This window comes from Patagioenas fasciata, chromosome 3 (assembly GCF_037038585.1).
Source record: "Patagioenas fasciata isolate bPatFas1 chromosome 3, bPatFas1.hap1, whole genome shotgun sequence".
In the NCBI taxonomy this organism is placed as follows: domain Eukaryota; kingdom Metazoa; phylum Chordata; class Aves; order Columbiformes; family Columbidae; genus Patagioenas; species Patagioenas fasciata.
This window is the reverse complement of record NC_092522.1, coordinates 38,506,442-38,525,817: the sequence shown is the minus strand read 5'-3', so window position 1 is coordinate 38,525,817 and position 19,376 is coordinate 38,506,442. Positions and strand designations below refer to the sequence as shown.

The window sequence follows — 19,376 nt, the reverse complement described above, 5'->3', positions numbered from 1 at the left end:
CACCCGGTAGTTGTGAACGGTCGCTGCGCCTTTAATTCCCCCTCCCACCGCCCTCCCGCCTTTGCTCGTACATCCTGCCCGCCCAAACCCCACCTTCCGCGGGGCCGAGCCGGGCTGGGCTGGGCTGCAGCGGGCAGGGCGGTGGCGGCGGCAGCTTCCGTAAGTCCATCCCCCCATCCCTATCCTCACCCTTTTCCGACCCCCAGGTCGGGGTTAGCACCGGGGGGACCCCCGCCGCCAGGCGGGCAGGAGTCCTTAGCGGAGCCCCGCGGTGGGGGAGCCCCACCCGCCCGACGGCGGGGGCCCGTCCGGCTGCGCTCACCGAGCTCTGAACTGCTCCGGGCTTGCCTATCCCCTCCCTTTTTATCCGCGGGGATTTTTGCATTAGGTAACACAGCCGCAGAGACCTGGAGGCATCGCAATCAGGGCGGCGTGTAAACTGGGTACCGCAGCGACCCGAGATGCGATGCTGACCCCAAGCCAACGCCGCATCTCATCGAGGGGATGCGGGAACATAAAGGGGAACTTGTAGGAAATTAGGACCTTTTGCACCCGGAGACCCGGGAAGGGGCTGATTGTTGCCTGCTCACTGTAGGACTCTATGGGCGGCTGCGGCTCCTTGCCCTGAGCTGAGTATGCGGCAGGATGCGGTGTCTGGGCTCGGCCTGGTTGGTTTTGAGGAAGGGAGCTCCCCCTTTCTTTCGATCTCCCAGAGCAGCTGACGAATCAGAGGTCTGCAGAGATTTTTGGCTGGACTTCAGCATTGATACTGTCCAAGGGTTTTTCAGTGTGTGCTAAGCTACACGAGCTATCAGGGACCCTGTGGGGACCAGTATGTATTTCTGCTCTCACCTATGAGGGATCAGAGGTGCTTCTGATACTGGGAAGTATGATATTGTGGTTGGATATTGCCTGGTGTGGAGAAGTGCCCTGGGGGCTTGTCTTGTCTCTGCATGCCCTTTCCTCCCTGTGTCTCCACCTGCAGTCTCCATCAGCATCAGCGTGGGGGGGTGTCAGTAACTGACCCCATTGCCTGAAGCCCCACGTGGTTCCTGTCCCATCTTGGGGTCTCAAATGTTTTTTCTCGCTCTGCGCTTGCGTGACCTACGTCTGCCACTGAGCCCAACCTTCCCCGAGTATTTTGAGCCATAGAGCTAAGAATAACTCTCATGGTGCCCATGTCTGGTCTGCACGCAGCTCTCCGTGTCCGCAGCCATGTCCAGTGCCGGTAGGCTGGGCAGGAGAGGGTGCGCGGAGCCGGGCAGGGGAAGTTGCCCAGCCCTTGGCAGGCTGTGGTGTGGGTGCTGGGGAGGTGGTGAGGTGGGAGCTGGAGGCTGAGCGGGTGGCTGCGTTTGAAATTCTTCCTCCCACACCCGCCCTGGGTGCTGGGCAGCGGCTCTGACCAAAGGAACTGTCCCACCAGCTCTGCGGGCAGCGAGTGCCTCGCTCCTGGGAGAGGTTGCCAGGGTACTGGCTGCAGAGCAGGTGTCAGAGGGAGGAGGTGATGGAAAAGGGCTGAGAGAAGGATAGTGGGTTTAGAGCATCCCAGGGCAGGTGACGCAATGGATGGGGAGGCAGCAGGCCAGCACTGGCACCTTAGCCCACTGCTCTGAGTGGGTTGCTGGCTCCTGGGTTATTTACCCGAGGACTGCTCTACTGCTTCACATGGAGAAACCTCTGGATTATTCAGCACCAACCCTGCCTAGCAAGAGCTGAGATGGCTGGGGAGTGGGCTGGGGTAAGCTGCAAATGCTGGTGGGCCCATGGTGGTGGCACCTGCCCCACAGCCCTTCTGCAGATGACCATGCTTGCATGGGGGCTTGGACCACACAGCCCCCGGAGGCCCGTTCCTGCTTGGGCGCTGCGGTGGACACGAGTGCCAGCTCCTGCCATGGGTGCCTGAGCAGGGCCGAGGGCAGCTGGTGCAGGGAGGGGAGCTGGGGCTTGCCCCACAGCAGCGGGGCAGGGCTGCAGGGCCAGGCATGCCCGACAGCTGTGTCATGTCAGTTTGAAGTGCTCAACCATGAGCTGCTGGTTAAACCCTCCAGGCAGAAAGCCTGCGGCAAGCCTTTTCCCAGAGTGGGGGGCCGGGATCTGCCCTGCCTCAGTCTCCTGGTGCTGGGGTGCCCTGCTGCACACTGTGTCCCTTCCCCGGAGCCTGAGTCACCCTGGCTGTGTGCGCTGGGAAGGGCCGTCCCGCCTCTTCCTTCCCTCGTCCTTCCCTGGCCCCATAGATAGAGCTGTCTCTGCGTGCTGGGCTCCTCCCGGCCCGACCCTATTGACTCAGTGCTCAGGCAGCCGGGGCGGCTTTCGAGGGAGAGGCGCCCAGGGCTGGGAGAAGCTGCGGGGCAGCTGTGACGCCCTCCTGGCTGCGACAGGCGAGGAGGAGCCGGGATGAGGGAAGGTCCCGGAAAACTGCGCTGGGAGGAGAGGCTGTTGGGGGCGGAAAGCGGCTGAAATTCCTCCAGGCTCAGCCTTTCTGTGCGGCAGCAACTGGAGAGCCGTGTTTGGGCTGCCAAGGGGCTGCTTCCTCCCCATCGTCCCTCAAAGCCGCTCTGCCCCTTCCGCGTCCCCTCAAGACAGCACGGCTGCGATAGCTGGGTTGGAGGCCATGGCTCAGAATGGGTCTGCTGCCAAGGATGGGATTTGGGGAGGTACTCCTGGTACATGAACCCAGCCCAAGGATGCTCTGTGTGCCAGTTCTGCTCACTACCCTGGAGCAATGCTGACAGTGAAGGTCCCTGATGTGGGGGCTGGTGGGGAAATTGGGATCTGTCTGCCCAGCCTGGCACCTTGTGAAATGGCTGATGTCCCGAGGGGATCGCACGGGTGCTGAGCCCTGCCTCATGCCACCCGTGCCTGTTTCATTGCAGGGAGAGGAGCTGAAGGTAGCACTGCCGGTGCCCGGCTATGATGCCCTTTGGTGGGATGGCTGCCCGTCTGCAGAGAGACCGCCTGAGGGCCGAGGGGCTCGGCCAACACAACAACGCCATCAAGTACCTCAACCAGGACTATGAGGCCCTCAAACAGGAGTGCCTTGAGAGCGGCACCCTCTTTAGGGACCCCCAATTCCCAGCTGGCCCCTCTGCCCTTGGATTCAAGGAGCTTGGGCCTCACTCCAGCAAGACACGGGGGGTGGAGTGGAAGCGTCCATCGGTAAGTGCTGGGCTTGCTTCTTCTCGGGCTGGGCTGCGACATCTGCCCTGCAATGCCTGCAGTGATGTGGTTTGCCAAGCTGCGGCCTGGCTCCTCTCAGTTCTCAAATTCCCTCGAGTGCTTCACAGCCTTCTTTCCCAAGGGCCTAGAGCAATGGCCCGTGAGTGTCTGCTCAGAAAAGCATCATTTCTGGCAGGCCCTGCTTCCATGGGGCAGCAGAGAATGGGTTTTAAAATGGGTGGGCTACGTCAGTGCTTCTGGGTATCATGGTACTGATGCGTCATCCTTGGTGACTGGGGCTTTTGAGAGTGTATATCCCCTGCTGCCACGAGTGTAAGGGGAATGCCATTAGCCTATCTAGCCATGTCCTCTCATGGCTGCAGCAGATCTTGCCCTCCCTTACTGTGATGGGCTCAGGGTTGCAGTCAAGCCATTTTCTCTGGCAGAGGGCAGATGGGGAGTGTCTCTTGGAGACCATACACCCTCCCAAGTCAGAGCTGCAGTGGGTGCCAGCCCCCTAGAAGCCCAGGCCCTGCCAAGATCCAGCACCAGCATCTGATTCTTCTCTCCTCCTGCAGGAATTAGTGGGTGATCCTCAGTTCATTGTTGGTGGTGCAACCAGGACAGACATCTGCCAGGGGGCTCTGGGTGAGTGCTGGACCTCTGTCCCCGGACCCTGGTCTGGAGAGCAGTGGCTGGGCAGGGTTTCTGCGGTGGGAGAAGACGTAATTGTGTGAAGTTGAGAGTGGAGTGGTTTACAGCACCTTTCCCCAGGCCCGTGCAGTGCATTTTCATGCCAGCCACTGCACAAACATTTCTGTTGGGCTCCCTTACCATTTAGTATGGTGGAAACTGGAAGGCAGGGGTCACCCTGTGCCTCCTGGTGGCTCTGGGTTAAGGCTTCAGAAAATTGAGTTGGTGTGTGCATAGCTTGACCATGCTAAGATCAGGGGAGATGTTGAGTGGATCCATGTCTGAACACATGCTGACAACACCACCAGGAGCTGCTCCAAAAAGCTCCGTGCTTTGGTAAATGGTGAGGGAGGGTAGCTTGATAACAGTAACAAGCTGAAGTGGGGATGTGCTGGTCAGGACAAAGTGCTTGCAAAGCAATGTGGTATGGCAGAAAGGAATTGAAAGTTGAGCTGTGGAGTACAAGGGGTGGTTTGTAATTTCTCCAGGGGTGTCTCCCAAGGCAAAGGCACTGACACAAGGAGAGCAGTGTTAACGAGCTGGGTAGGCTGGCAGGGCTGGCAACTGGGATTTCGTGATAATTGGAACCAGATCTGGGTACCACCAAGACTGTCGTCCTGGGTCAGGTTGGGCACTTGACTGGGAGTATCATGTACCTGAGCACACATAGCACGCTGGTTTCAGGGCTGACCACATTTAATCCATCCAGTAATTAGGACAAATTTGAGGTGTTGACTGGAGCACGTAACAGCCCAGAGCACTGCAGCAGTGTTCAGTTAGTCATTAAAAAGTCTGAAATGCCATTTTGTCAAACCACAGCCCAGTACAGGTTATCCAGACTCAGGCTAAGGTGTGACAGGCTTCAAAGTCAAAAGAGAAAGGGGAATGAAGGCAAAGAATTTAAAGTGCAGTGCTAGCCTGGGGCAGCATTTGTGGTTAAGAGCACTTGGAAGGAAAGGTGCGGTGATGTTGCTCACAGTTTGAGAAGCCATGGCAGCAGCATTAACCATCCAGCTTGATAAAATGCTTTTTCAAATGCAATTTGAAAATTGCAGTGTAGTTCCTCTGCAGAACTCGCTGTCTGAGATGTGGAAGGCAATCATACAAATGAGTTCCAGGAGAATCTAGATAAACAGCTGCAGGAGGGGGCTGTTGGTGCTGACTGTATGTGGTGGTCTGGATACAGGCTCCAGGTCAGGGAGGATTGTTCCCAGTTGCCTTGAACTAACGCTGCTCTCCAAGGCGGGCTGAACGAGCCTGGCTCCCTGAGCTCCGTTTGTCTGCTGGACACTCTGATTTTTCCACATGCTTTTTGAGCTGGGAAGCCCCAGACATTTGCAAGGAGGGCATGCCACAGCCTCCTGCAAAGCCACTGCCTGCCCCCCAGCTAGGGAGGTGATGGGTGCTCACAGTGGCTCCTCTCCATCCCCAGGGGACTGCTGGCTGCTGGCTGCCATCGGCTCCCTCACGCTCAATGAGGAGCTCCTGCACCGCGTGGTGCCCCATGGGCAGAGCTTCCAGGAGGACTATGCCGGCATCTTCCACTTCCAGGTGGGCTAGGAACTCCTGGCCCTCCACAGCTGGTGGGCTGGGGTGGGAGGGAGGGCGGTGGGTTGAGGTAATCCCTCAGTGGTAGGGATAAGCAAGTTGTGTGATGCTCCAAGCTCACCCCACTCTCTCCTGACCCCCTAGATCTGGCAGTTTGGTGAGTGGGTGGACGTGGTGGTGGATGACCAGCTGCCCACCAAGGACGGGGAGCTCCTGTTTGTGCACTCAGCGGAGTGCACTGAGTTCTGGAGTGCTCTGCTAGAGAAGGCCTATGCCAAGTGGGTACCCCCGTGGCGGGCATGTGGGTGGGTGGGGGACAGGGCGCCTCACTGCATGAGGCAGAGCAGAGATAGTAATTTCTCTCCCTGGCCCTGCTTGTGCGGCATGCCTGGGGAGCAGCAGTGTGTTACGTCCTTGTCACTTCACGTGCCCCTCTTGCTTCCTGGTGCGCAGGCTGAACGGCTGCTATGAGGCACTCTCGGGGGGCAGCACCACCGAGGGCTTCGAGGACTTCACCGGTGGTGTGGCAGAGATGTATGACCTCAAGCGGCCACCACGCAACATGGCCCACATCATCCGCAAGGCGCTGGAGAGGGGGTCCCTGCTAGGCTGCTCCATCGACGTAAGTGGTGTGCTGGGAGAGCCAGGGGCTCTGCCACAGCAATGGTCTCACAGCCTGAAATTGTGTCAACAGTCGCTTCTCTAGGACACCAGGCGGGAGGTTACTTCTTTCCCCTCTTACCAGAGCCCCCTTTCCAGAGGCAACATAGCAGCCTGGGGGCACAGTGTGTGGGGCTGCAGCCCAGCTGCTGGGAACAGGCTCCTTTGGGTGGAGTGGGAATGTCCATCTTGAGCATGGGCTGTTGAACAAGAGTCTGCCTATAACTCCCACCATGTCTTACATCAGCATCTGAGAGTTACCTGGAGTGGGGTTTTCCATCCGTTGCCTCTTGTGAAATCCTTTTCTTGCTTTCTGGAGTTTGGGTGGTTCCCTGATGGATCTTCAGGGTCTTCAGGCTGGGAAAATCTCTTTACATTGTCCTCAGCCAGCAGCCTTTGAGCAGAGGGTGCTGGTACCTGCTGCTTCACGTGGCTGGAGCACCACAAAGCAAGGGGATTTCTCCACATGGTGCCGGGAAGGGGTAGGGATAGCATTACAGGAATTTAATCATATTCACTTGAGCTTTGCACGTTCTCCTCAGATCACAAGTGCATTTGATATGGAAGCAGTGACCTTCAAGAAGCTGGTGAAGGGCCATGCCTATTCTGTCACAGGCTTCAGAGATGTGAGTCAGCTATGTGAGACTTTAATAGCAATAAAATAGCCTGGCCAGTGCCGTTGGCTCAACCTCCTGTGTCTGGTCTACAGGTGAATTACCGGGGTCAGCAGGAACAGCTCATCCGCATCAGGAACCCCTGGGGTCAGGTGGAGTGGACTGGAGCCTGGAGCGATGGGTGAGTTCGACAGATGGGACATTAGTCCCACCATGGGCAGGCCAGCAGGCACTGCACGCACATCAGTCAAGTGCACAGCACTGCTGTGGGTATATTTGCAGCATGCAGTGCCCTTCCCATTGGTGAGGGGGCCAGCTGAGGGCCTGCTCTGAAGTGTTCTTGATTCACCTTTAGTAGTCCTCATCTAATTGTCTATCTTCTGCTAATGCAGCTCCTCTGAGTGGAACAGCATTGACCCTGATGAGAGGGAAGAGATGCAGCTGAAGATGGAGGATGGAGAGTTCTGGTGAGTGCCAGAGCAAAGTGCTGCTCTTCTTCAGCAGCCAGCCTGGCAAGGAGCAGGGAAGCGGGGACCCCACGGTTCTGCTTCACCTGAAACACATGACCTGCCTTTATGAATTGGACTTCCAGCACTGGAGAGCCTGCTGGCAGTTTCTCACCTGATCTAGTTAATAATTTTCCTCCCTTCGGGGGAGCCCAACTAAATCCACAATAAACATCTAGGAAGGGTAAACATACCTTCTTCCCCAAACCCAGCTTTAAATGAGCTGTAACTGCTCAGGGTAAAAGATCTTGCTGTCACTCAATTCTTCCAAAATGTTGTCTGGGTCCAGAGGCACTTGTGCCCTCCTCCCTGCCCCCCAGCAGTGCCCTGGCCCCAGCCCCTGCCTGCTTCCCACAGGATGTCTTTCCGGGACTTCATGAGGGAGTTCTCCAGGCTGGAGATCTGCAACCTGACCCCAGATGCCCTCACCAAGGACGAGCTCAGCAGGTGGCACACACAGGTGTTTGAGGGCACATGGCGCCGGGGGAGCACTGCCGGGGGCTGCAGGAATCACCCAGGTACCTCTTCCCCCTGTATCTCTGCTCTTGGCAGCACAATTGAGCTGGGTGTCTCATCCACACATCCTCTTTCTCCCAGCCACATTCTGGATCAACCCCCAGTTTAAGATCAAGCTGCTGGAAGAGGATGATGACCCTGGGGATGATGAGGTGGCCTGCAGCTTCCTGGTGGCTCTGATGCAGAAGGACCGGCGGCGGGAGCGGCGAGTGGGGGGCGACATGCACACCATCGGCTTCGCTGTCTACGAGGTAACCCCCACCCCAATGCTGCTTCCTTGGGACCAGCTCAGCCTTGCCAGTGCTGCCTGGACCTGGCATCCCAGTCCTCAAGGAAACCTTTCCCGCCTGCTTTGTTTGGTCTGTGGGCTAATGTCCGCTGTCCCATGCTCTCCACGCTGTAAAGGATGGGGGCAGGTACTGGGATTCTGATTTTTCTTGGTTTTGTTTCCCCTTTTCTCTCCTTCCTGCAGGTTCCTGAGGAGGTAATTGCTGAGACACCAGAGCCTACCCCGTCTTGGAGGGGAGCACAAGAGTGGGCAGGAATGGGTTAAGGCACACGCACGCACGCATGTGCACCTTGTGACAGTGACAAGGGCACTAATGGGTGCTGGGCATCTCCCTGCAGGAGGGATGGCTCCTGCTGGGATGGGCAGGGATGTCCTGTCCAATGGGGCTGGCTCTGGTCCCACTATGCCCTGTGGGTCTCCCCCATTGCGGGGCTGTGGTCCACAAGCGAGTTCATTCCCCCAGGCCCAGGGCAGCCAGCATGTGCACTTGAAGAAGGACTTCTTCCTGCGAAACCAGTCGCGGGCACGGTCGGAGACCTTCATCAACCTGCGGGAAGTGAGCAACCAGATCCGGCTGCCCCCTGGCGAGTACATCGTTGTGCCTTCTACCTTTGAGCCACACAAGGAGGCTGACTTCATCTTGCGAGTCTTCACCGAGAAGCAGTCGGACACAGCGTGAGTCCCTGCCTGGCCAGGGGACACCCTGTGTCTCTGAGCGGGGGGACATTTCCCCACCGCAGCGAGCTTGCTGGCTGGGAATCCTGCTCATCACTTTGGTTTCCTCCTTTCTGCCCCCAGGGAGCTGGACGAGGAGATCTCGGCAGATCTGGCAGATGAGGTAAGAGCTGCTGCTTTGGTTGGGTTGGTGCTGGGGCTTGGGAGGGGGAGCTGCAGGCAGGAGATGGCTGCCTGTGTTTGGGATGTCACTGTGGCTGGAGAGGGGCTGTCAGGGTCACGGTGATAGGGATGTGGGAAGTAACAAAGGTGAGAAGAACAAAGAAGAGCTTTCCTTACAGTATGGGTTTGCTGAGCCTGGGAGGCAGGGCAGAGCCCAGATTTGACCACTAATCTCTTCTTTCTGGCCCGCATCACCCCAGGAGGAAATAACTGAGGATGACATAGAGGATGGCTTCAAGAACATGTTCCAGCAGCTGGCAGGAGAGGTGGGTACAGCTGTGCTGAGCTCTGGGGGGCCCTAGCTTGGGAAGGGATGGGACCTGTGGCCAGGAGAGCTCCAGTCCACCCCATGCTTGCTTAGTCCAATCCTGCAACAGGTCCATCTCTGCCATGACTCAGCCCAGCTGCCCCCAGGGGTGATGTGATGGGAGCAGATCTGGGGAAGAGGCATCCAGCTGTGGCCCAAACTCTTCTGGGCATGCAGAAAATGCAATGGCACCCTGATGTTTTGTGACTAAGGCAGAGATGTTTAAACAGGAGCGGGGGGATGGCCACTAGTTGGGTAGAGAGCAGGCAAGGGGTGCTGCTAACTCTGCTCCTGCTGCAGGACATGGAAATCAGTGTCTTCGAGCTCCGGACTATTCTGAACAGAGTCATTGCTAGACGTAAGCGCTACCCTTCCTGCCCCTTGCTCCTCACAGCCCAGGCCTGCTCAGCAGGTTGGGTTTTGATGCATGTGCTCAACCTTCTCCTTCCTCCTCAGACAAAGATCTGAAGACAGATGGGTTCAGCCTGGACTCCTGCCGCAACATGGTCAACCTGATGGATGTATCTTCTTTGTGCTGTGGGCAGGGACCAGCTTCCCTGGTACTCAGCCTGCCAGCAGCAAGACTTCTCCACAGGAGCTGAGGCTTGGCTCTCCAACCATGCTGAGGCATGCTGGTGCAGGGAGGCAGGGAGGGATCCTTGTTGCTTCAGGGCCACCTGCCCTACACCCCTGGACTTTAGCAGCAGGTTCTTTGGAAAGGGCCATCAGTTCCCTTGCTTGCTCTGCACCCTGGCTCTGCCACCAGAAGCACAGCCCAGCCCCACCGGTGCCTTCAATCTTCCCTTCCAAGAATAAGTGCCCTGTGCTTCCCTTTCCTCCAGGCTCCCCAGCCTGATGTGACGTGATGCCATCCAGTTTTCAAGGCACTTCTGGAAGTGAATGAGGGCTGTTGAACTTCTTTCCCCTCAAACCATCCTGTCCAGCAGTTTAGGATGAGAGGTGTGAAGCAAGAGGTGCCATGGCTCGTGTTCCTGCTTGTACAAGGACATGCAGTTGATGGGTCAGGCAAGGGTAGAGGAGCACCTCCAAGCCTTACTCTGTCCTGGCCCTGCAGCATCTCCTGTTGCTGCAGGCCAGCCCAGCTTTGCTCTGAGGACACCACAGTGATGTGCTTCCTAGAGCAGCAGCACAGCTGTTCCCAGGGGGTGGCACAGCAACTAGGCTAAGTGTTGCACTTTTCCCTGCCAGGTTGCAGGCTCTGATCTTGCTGATGCTGCAGAGCAGACAGGAGGTTGGGGGGAAAATTGAGTAGGTCAAGTGTGGCCAGGCTTTTCTCATGTCAGATGGCTGCGATCTGATGGCTTTTCCTTTATGCCACCCCCCTTGCTGGCTGTTTTCTCCTTGACCCTCCGTTCCTCAGAAAGATGGCAGTGCCCGCCTTGGGCTGGTGGAGTTCCAGATCCTGTGGAACAAGATCCGGAGCTGGCTGGTGAGGAGGAGCAGGGGGCATGGTGCACTGCAGCAAGGTGAGGGGACAGCCAGGCTGGAAGCCACAGGAGAGCCTGCACTTGACCTCCTCTGTGATGTTTTTGCAGATGATCTTCCGCCAGCATGACCTGGATAAGTCGGGCACCATGAGCTCTTATGAGATGCGCCTGGCTCTGGAGTCAGCGGGTAGGTCTGGAGAAGGATGAGGCTGGGCTGGGAGCTGGGGAGGGTGCTTCTGCTGTCTGAGCCCAGTCCCAGGTAGCTGGAGAAGAGTGAAACCAGCCTTTGCTACTTGCTTGGAGCCAACCTGTCATGGTAGTGAGATGTGGTGCCTGTCTGCAGTAGGCTCTCTCCATCCCAGCTGTGCCAAGTGCTGCAGCCTCAGAGTTAGTGACACACGCAAGGTGGTCCCAGCCTCTGTCCTCCTCTGACCTGCAGGGTCCCATCCTGGCACAGCAGAGGCCTGAGAAGGATCAGTGAGATAACTAGTCATATGGCTCCAGGGAGAGCATCTCTTCTCCCTGCTGAGGCTGAACAAGGTGCCCCTTTGGGTGGGGGCATGCACTTCCATAGCTACACCCGCCTCTTCTGCCTTCTTGGGGTGCTGATCGCTCTCTGCCTTGCAGGTTTCAAGCTGAACAACAGGCTGCACCAGGTTGTGGTGGCCCGCTATGCAGACACTGACATGGGTGTGGACTTCGACAACTTTGTCTGCTGCCTTGTGAAGCTGGAGGCCATGTTCAGTGAGTGGTGGCTTTAGGGCAGGGAGGGCAGGGACAGAGGGATGTGTTGCTCACTTTGCTTTTGTGCCCCTGCAGGGTTCTTCCACAGCATGGACCGTGAAGGCACTGGTACTGCCGTCATGAACCTAACTGAGGTGAGAGCTCAGCCTAGTGGGAGGTGGGGTGGGAGACAAGGTGACAAGGCATTAGGGTGAATGGAGCACCTGGGGTGGGTGGTAGAAAGCCCTCCAACCCCTTGGGTAGGCAAAGAACCCATAAAAGATCGGGATGAGAAAACGCAATTGCTGAAGGCTCCGTGCTTAGGGTGGTTGTCAAGAGGATGGGACCAAACTTTTTTCAGTGATGCCTAAACAACAGGATGAGGGGCAATGGGGACAGACTGAAGCACAGGAGGTTCCCTCTGACTATGAAGAGAAACTTCTTTACTTTAAGGGTGAAAGGACTGGAACAGGCTGCCCAGAGAGGTTGTGGAGTCTCCTTCTCTGGAGACATTCAAAACCTGCCTGGACACATTCCTGTGCAATCTGCTCTGGGCATACCTGCTTTAGCAGGTGGGTTGTACTAAATGATCTCCAGAGGTCCCTTCCAATTCCAAACATTTTGTCATTCTGTGTTTCTTGGAAGGCTGTCAAAAGTTGACACATGAGGGCACATCAAAAATGCACGAGCCCCTGCTCATCCCTTCTCCCTTTCTTTCCTAGTGGCTGCTGCTGACAATGTGCGGCTAGGAGCCACAACAGATACGCTGCAGCTGGGACACCCCAGCGAGCCAGGCCCCCTCCAAGTGCCTCCCCTTGGATCTGTGGACACAGGATACTCTTCTCCCTCGCTCCATCCCATGCTGAGCCACCAGCCCTGCCTCTCAGCAAGCCTCACGCCACCCTCTCTGGTGGACCAGGGGTCAAGGCAGGCAGGGGATGTCCTTCTTCTCTTCTGGGCTGGACTTCTTTCCACTCCCCCCTCCTCTCTCCCCACCCCAGAACAGGATGAGGGCAAGCAGCATGGGGTACCTGTGCACCCCTGCACCAAGCTTGGCGGGAGTGAAGGAGCAGGCTGGGGAGTGGCTGCAGAGCAGGGAGAGACAGGAGCTGCAGGGGGAAGAGAGGGGGAACTCATACCGCTTGCTCTAGTTCTGTCCCAACCCCGCTGGCACGTGTTGCCTGTCTCTGCACACGCCTGGGAGCATCAGCAGCTACTGCCTTGCTCAGGCAGAGGCAGCATGTTCCTGAGGAGCCAGAGTGGCCTTCTGGGAGGAGGAAAGGCCATACTCTTCTTCTTGAAGCCCTTGCACTGCACTCATCACCACTAAGCACGACCAAAGCATGGAGCCTGCTGGCTCTTTCTGCGTGGCCTTCAACACATCACTCCCACCTCCATGCCCCTGCCTTTGGCCCATCAGTGGGTCAAGCCCTGCAATTCAAGCACTGAATGTTTGGGGGCTCCCTTGCCACAGGAACATGTGCCACCCTCTAGTGCAGCAGAAGCTTATCTTCCACTTGGGCACAGCAATGCCACCACCATCACAGCGGTTTGGCCTCCCCTCCCAACCCTGGGGGCTCCTGGGGCATCCGCTGTCCCTTTTTACGGCTCACACAACAGGGCGGGGGGGGTGGGTAGCACCCATGAGAGAAGGGGGGTGGTGGCTTGGGGGTGTTCTCCTGCACACAGTTGGGTTTTTTCCCTCCTTTACCCTCCCACACTGTTGCACTCTCCTCTTACCTTGGGCTCCTTTGCCCAGTGTGGATGGGCTCCAGTGCCAACATATTTGCACTTCTCTGTGCTCCTCCACTCCCCTTCACCTTTTTCTGGGGTAATGGGGTGGCTCCAGCTTGGCGGTGGGCAACAGCCCATCCTTTGCCCTGTAGAGGCAGGCAGGCAGCTGGCTTCCTCAGACCCCTGTCGTCACTGGAGGATGTACCTGCAGCAATAACTAACCACTGCTGCCCGCCCGGCAGCTCCGCTTCCTCACCCCGCTCACTGCGCACTCCGGGAATAAACCGAGACCTGTTGGACGTGTGGCCTGGGTGTCGCATCCACCCTCCCCTCGCCACGGCCCTGGGCTGGGGGGATGAGATGCAGGGCCAAGCCCAAAGCACACTGTTTGCCCAGCCTGGGCCATGGGTGAAAGGGCATCACCAAGTACAGGTCTTGTCATGGGGATGTGGGGGTCTATAGCCCCTACGATTTTTTTCTAAATTCACCTCTTCCTTTGTGGGTGGGTCTTAATGCTGATACAGAGCGGCAGCATCATGTAGGAGGTGTAATGGAGCACTGCTCTTCAAAGTGAGAGCAAGCAGCGTGCTGTTACCAGGGCTGTTTGGTTATCCTAGGGATTTTTCAAGTGGAGGAAAAGCCAGTGCTTGCTCTCTGGTGCGGATGGGAAGAGGAGTGTGTCAGTGCCGGGCTGAGATGGGAGGCCGGGACAGCTTCACCTCAGTCTCTGCCCCAGGGATGTGGTGCAGCCACTCTCCTGCTCACCTAGGGTAGCCCTGGGTCTGGCCACAGTGTCCCAAATGGCTCCCTAGGGTACTGCCATGTGCCTCTGCCATGGGAGCTGCTGGAGCAGTTTAATCTCACCTTCCTCCTGCCTCACCAGTGGCTTGGCAGTGGCTGGAAGCAGCCAGTCAGGCTGGGTTTGACCTGGCAGACTTTGTGCTGGAGTGGATGAATGTTGGTCATGGTTTGCTGCCCTGGCCTGTCCCTTGCCCGGGTCCTTTCTGCTGGGGGCAGAGCTCGGGCTGCTCTTAAAGGAAGGGGGAGCAGGGGAGGGGAAAGAGGGTCTGCTTTGGTAGGATGGAGTTAACTGTGGAGTGGCTGGGAGTGGAGGGCAGCCTGGAGCTCTGGACCCTGGAAAGGGACCACACCAGGTATGTGACACTGGGTAGGGGCTGTAGGAGGCTGGTGTTTTCCCTTGGCCATGCAGGCTACAGCTGGAGGCAAAAGTTTTCCTGGAAAACTGCTGTGGAGGGCTGCGTGGTGGGGCTTTCCACGATGTGACTCAGAGCAGGACTCCTCCCCGTGTGCATCCTGCCCCTTGCTGACACCTCGGAGAGGCATCACAGCCCACATGGCCCCAGGGGTGCTCAGCATTTGGAAGCAGACTGCCCTTGTGCGCTTTATCCCCGCCACTGGCATCTCAATATCCCTTGTGTGGGTGCCCTTTGTGCCAGCCCAGGTCCCTGGGACCACTGTCCTCATGGTGGGGCAGCACCCAGCCCTGGGGTGAGCCAACCTGGCTCAGAGCACAGAAGGGAGACAAGGTGTGACAGCAGGAGGGAGCATATCCTCAGCCTGCCTGCTCCTCCAGAGGCTCCCCAGGGCTGGGTGGCCATGGGCTACTTGCACTTGGCTCGTGGCTACCTGTGAGCTGACCTGCCCTGGATGGGGTGGGGGTACATTGAGGCTTGCCAGCTTGGGCTCCCCCACTCCTCCTTGCAACCCCAAAGCCTCTGGGAAACAAGGGCTCGGGGGGGATGAGACACAGGGGCAAACAGGCAGAGCTGCCATCACTGTCCCAGCTGCAGGGCCTCGTTGTGCACACAGAGACCTGATTGTAGGGCATGGTGCTGCTGTGGCTTTGGAATGACAGGTGCCCCCAGCATAGCCTTACCAGAAGCCCCCACCCTCCCTCCCTCCCTCAGGCGCCAGCTGGCAGATCCCTTCCCTCCCTGGCCCCCGCAGCTGACAGCCAACTATCTGTGGGGGTTGGCAGCCGGGGGCTCCCCAGCTGCCAGCTAATGCCACAAAGAGTAGCCTGGCTCATCCCCCTCCTTGCAAAGGGGGATAAAGAGGAGGCCCAGCGGAGTCCTTAAGTGCTGGCATAAGGTGAAGAGCAAGAGCGGCTGGGGGCTAAATGTGGCCAAAACTGCTCTTAGCAGTGCTTAGTGGGCACTAGGCAGCAAGAGCCAGCCCAGTCCCACCTGTCCCACACCTGTCCCCAGGTCTATGTTGGGTGGGAGTGCACAAGGTGGGCAGGCAGCACCCATGGGTGCACAGCACTACTGCTCCTGCTCCCCACCATCACGGCATCTCCTCCTGCACCCCATGCCCTGTGTCTCTGCCTCCTGCAGCCCAGAGCTGCCTGCCCATCCTGAGGGTCCCTCTCTCTCACCACCAGCTGCTCACGTCCATCCTTCAGGCACGGCGTGGGGGGACAAGACCACGGCTTGTCCCCACCTGGCCCCACCAGCTGCCCTGGCAGCTGGGCTCTGGCTCTGTCTCCTCCTCGGCTGCACTTTGCTCTGTCCCGGGCCTGCAGGAATGTCAGTCCTGTGGGCACAAGGGGCCTTTGTGCAAGTCGGGGGCTGTGGCCCAGCCCAGCATCCCCAGCCGGGGCTGTGGAGGGACACAGCTGAGGGCACACGTGTGGGCAGCAGCTGACACCAGCATGGTGTCACAGCTCCCAGCCAGGCTCTGCGGTGTCCCTGCTGCCGCAAGGGCTGTCAGGGAAGAAAGCCCTCTTCCGATCCCCCTCGCCCCTCCGGCACCAGCAGCTGGGTGGCGGGAGCATCCTGCAGCCACTGCCAGCTTGAGAGCAGTGCCAACACCAGCACAGAGCTGGCACCTCCCTGGCGAGCCTCGGTGTCCATGCCAAGGGACACTGTGGGCTCAGCCACCCCACAGGGCGAGCATGGGGTGGGGGCCGAGAGCACCAGGCAGCAGCTGCTGGATTCGGCCTTTTTCAACAGCTGCCGTCTCAACACCAGCAGCAGGGAATGTGCATGGGCTGGGGCTTTCCACGGCCTGGCCATGGTGCATTAAACAAACTATTTATAGCGCTCATGTTGCTCCCCAGAAGGAATGGCACACATTCCTCCTGCATAGGGCTGGGTGCTTGGGTGCCACTGGTGTCCCCAACACTTTCTCAGGTCCCTGCCAGAAGGGTGAGGTCTCCTCAGAGAAAGGACTCTCGGCTGCCTCTCAGCTTCTTTTCCCCATTTCTGTTAGCTCCCAGTGCCAGACCCAGGGCAAGATTTGCAGCATATCTCACACACCTCATGAGGAGATGCCCAAAGCCCATACCCTTCTTTCCAGCACCCCTGCTCCCTGCGAAATCCTCTAGAGCCTTCACCATGTGTCAGCCACTTTGAGCACTGGCAAGTGCTGATGGTTGCTCTGTCCCCTGTGCCTGCCCCTGAGGCGGCACAAGGGTCTCGCTCCCCATGAAGCAAATCAGATCCCTAGGACTTTGGAACAGCAAGGAGGAGAAGACAGGAGGGCAGCTTTTCACAGTTCTGTCACTATTCTGAGGACAGCCCTTGCAGCTGGGCTGCTTCCATGCTTCCAGCCCTCTTCTCCCATCACCAGCACTGCTTCATCGCAGGCTTCCAACGACCCCACACTTGCCTTGTGCCACCCAGGGGCATCTCCTGCTGCTTGTTTGCTGATGTCCAGCTGCCTGCTGACCATCTGAGAGAAATAAGTGCTACGGAGGGGTACACGGTCCCTGTTTGGGCTCAGGAAGTGGATCCTAGCCCTCCCTGGCAATTAAATAGGGGATACTTGGTTGTGAGATTGGTATGATAAAGGGAATGGATGCATGAAAGGAAGTGGCCTTGATGTGTACCTGGCAAAAAAGGAGCCAGCCACCTAGTGAGGGATTTTGAGCTCCTTGGTGAACAGTGACAAAGGATAGACAATAAAAAGCATTGAGAGACAGAGCAGTGGCTGCAGGAGCAAAACATCCTCTGTGGATCAGAGAAGTTACAGCAAGGCTCTACACGCCTTGATCCAGGAAACACACAGGCACAGGACTCTGGTGGCCTAAATCTTGTGCTTGGAAGTAGATACTGGCAGGATTTAATTTTCTTTGGAGGTTGCATTCTCATCCCAGCTCTGTGTCTGACTCAGCAAAGGAACAGGGTTAAGTCCCTTCACCTCCCTGGGCTATGCTTTTGCCCAGCTGTGGAGGATAGGCTAAAGCCCCTGACCTTCCAGATGGGGAAAGCAGCTTGGCAACATCTCTACATTTTGGCAAGAGACAAAAATCTGCCTCTTTACGAGTCCCAAGAGCTTGGCAAACAAGCCCTGCCCCACTTTCCGCTCAGTGCCGGGATGTTGCAAGCACCTGGCTCTTACACCAGGATAACTCCTCCTGCTGTAACCTGTGCTGGATCCCTGGGAAGGAGCAGGTTTCTGCAGAGACCACGCACTGAAGCCCCTTTGTTTCCCAGGGATTTTCCATCCCCTCCGCTTGTGTGTCTCTGCCACATAAGCCTCACACACAATGCCCCCAGGAATGTGCTGCAACACTTCTGCTGCAACACCTCTGCACCTGGCCAGCACCTCCCTTTCCCTGTGGCACCAAAGGACAGGATTATCCCAGCAGGCAGGGAAGGACGGGCGGTTCCCCCAGCTCAGGCACAGCTTTTCCTTGGAGTAGGTAAGGCTCCCTGGGGAATAAGATCTCCATTCCCCTCCATCACTGCAGTCACTACTGCTGGTCAGGGTCACTGCACTTTTCATCCCAGTGGTCCCCAGCTTGTTCAGATGCAGGATGCTGCAAGGGCCTTCTGCACAGGGAAGGGATAGTCCCACTGGGGCTCTACTGCTGGAGAAATCGAGGCACTGAGCAAGGCAAAGACTTAAGCTGGGGTCAGTTACAGCACAGTGAACCCAGGAGACACAAGAGCAGGCCAAGCACCACACTCACTGTCTCCCTGATAAAAGGGGAGAAGCTGCCTCCCAGGGAGGCATAAATCCTGACACAGCTGCAGCAAAGTTTTGGCTCCTGCTTCCTTCGCCCGGGCTCTTCCCATTCCCCATAACACAGCGGTGCGGGGCCGGTGCCAGCACACAGCAGAGCGGTGCGCCTGCGCTGGAGCTCTCTGACCACAGCAGACCCATAGCCCAGAAGGCTCCGGGAGCCTCCAGGAGGCCAGTCCCAAGGGCCTGACGTCAGCCCCGGTCCTTGCAGCTCCCAGCCCTGGAGCTGAGCCGTCGGGAAGCTGTTTCTGGTTTCAGCACATGGTGTCTCTGTGCTGAGGCATGGCCAGTCCGCTTTCCTCATCCATGGCTGGCTCCCCAAGAGGAATCCGCAGGGCTGGGAAAGGTCACCCTGGCTGAACTAACCACCCTTGGATCAGACTTGCTGGGCAAGGGACAGCTTGCATGAGGCAGGCTGGGAGATGGAGCAGTAGCTTTCGGTCCCTTGTGTCTGTTCATTCTCCTAAATTCTGCTTGAGTGGGAGCCAAGAGTAGGGCCTTGGCAGGGTTTTTGAAGGGGACAACAAGGGGAGGAAATGAAGCCAGACAGCCACCAGGAACAAAACAAAGTTTAGGCACAGGAGGGAAGATGAAGGGCACAGACTTCAGGCCTGGACCTTCCTGCCTGCACCCTCACCTTGGCTAGCTCGCGCTTCCCTGGACTGCAGGGCCCTGGCCGCTTGCTCTAAGCAGGCTTAGCTTGGAAGCACAGCTGGAAAGCACAGGACACTGGTTGCCAGCCTGCTCTGGAGCCCTGTGTGAAGCCAGATCACAGCTCTTCCCCACTGGAGCGCCCCATCTGCTCCTTAGTGTTTCGTGCCCTGGGGCATTCCGCGTGGTCTGCATTCCTGGCCCTTGTGGGTGGCAACTGCCGGTGCTCGAAGAGAATGACAGGCAAGCATATTTTGGACCCAGCTGCCTGCTCAGGGGCTTCAGCAAAGCCTCGTAGTGAAATAGGACCTGGTCCTGTCAGCCCACATTTCTGCAGTGGGCAGATGTTCCTCCCTCACCCCCCTTATTCCCACAGCACTGCCACCCTGACAAATGGGGTCCTGGGCTCAGGGAGCATGTGTCTGGCCTGGGAGGAGGGAGGATTTAAATGGGCAGCTGATTTTTTTGCTGTTGTTGTCCCTTGCTCTGGAGCTGTTCCTGCCACTTGGACTGGTGGAAGCTCCACGTGGGGGGAGATGAGCAGTACAGACTCTTCAAGGAGAAAGGGCTGAGCAGTGTGTCTCAGAGCGGGAAGGACCCCAAGGAGGGTAAGAGTGACCAGGGGAAGAGGCGAGGAGGAGA

The 19,376-nt window shown here is 57.8% G+C and overlaps 1 protein-coding gene across 1 annotated transcript; it reads left to right on the top strand.

Moving 5' to 3' along the window:
- The first annotated feature begins 69 nt into the window (after window positions 1-69).
- On the top strand, window positions 70-13,390 carry CAPN11 (calpain 11). The gene is made up of 22 exons (XM_065833822.2): window positions 70-159; window positions 2,874-3,156; window positions 3,735-3,804; window positions 5,282-5,400; window positions 5,542-5,675; window positions 5,851-6,019; window positions 6,600-6,683; window positions 6,767-6,852; window positions 7,064-7,138; window positions 7,535-7,695; window positions 7,775-7,944; window positions 8,166-8,177; window positions 8,446-8,657; window positions 8,781-8,820; window positions 9,080-9,145; window positions 9,487-9,544; window positions 9,643-9,707; window positions 10,568-10,636; window positions 10,743-10,821; window positions 11,262-11,378; window positions 11,454-11,512; window positions 12,080-13,390. The coding sequence occupies exons 2-22, from the start codon at window positions 2,911-2,913 to the stop codon at window positions 12,104-12,106; spliced, it is 2,118 nt and encodes a 705-aa protein (XP_065689894.1). The 5' UTR covers window positions 70-159; window positions 2,874-2,910; the 3' UTR covers window positions 12,107-13,390.
- Window positions 13,391-19,376: the final 5,986 nt, after the last annotated feature.

Excerpts from the sequence above, each read along its gene's own strand:
- CAPN11 (XM_065833822.2), top strand. The coding sequence starts at position 2,911 with ATGATGCCCTTTGGTGGGATGGCTGCCCGTCTGCAGAGAGACCGCCTG. Across the intron at positions 3,157-3,734 it reads TGGAGTGGAAGCGTCCATCG|GAATTAGTGGGTGATCCTCA; the intron begins GTAAGTGCTGGG and ends CTCCTCCTGCAG. Across the intron at positions 8,658-8,780 it reads GAGAAGCAGTCGGACACAGC|GGAGCTGGACGAGGAGATCT; the intron begins GTGAGTCCCTGC and ends TTCTGCCCCCAG.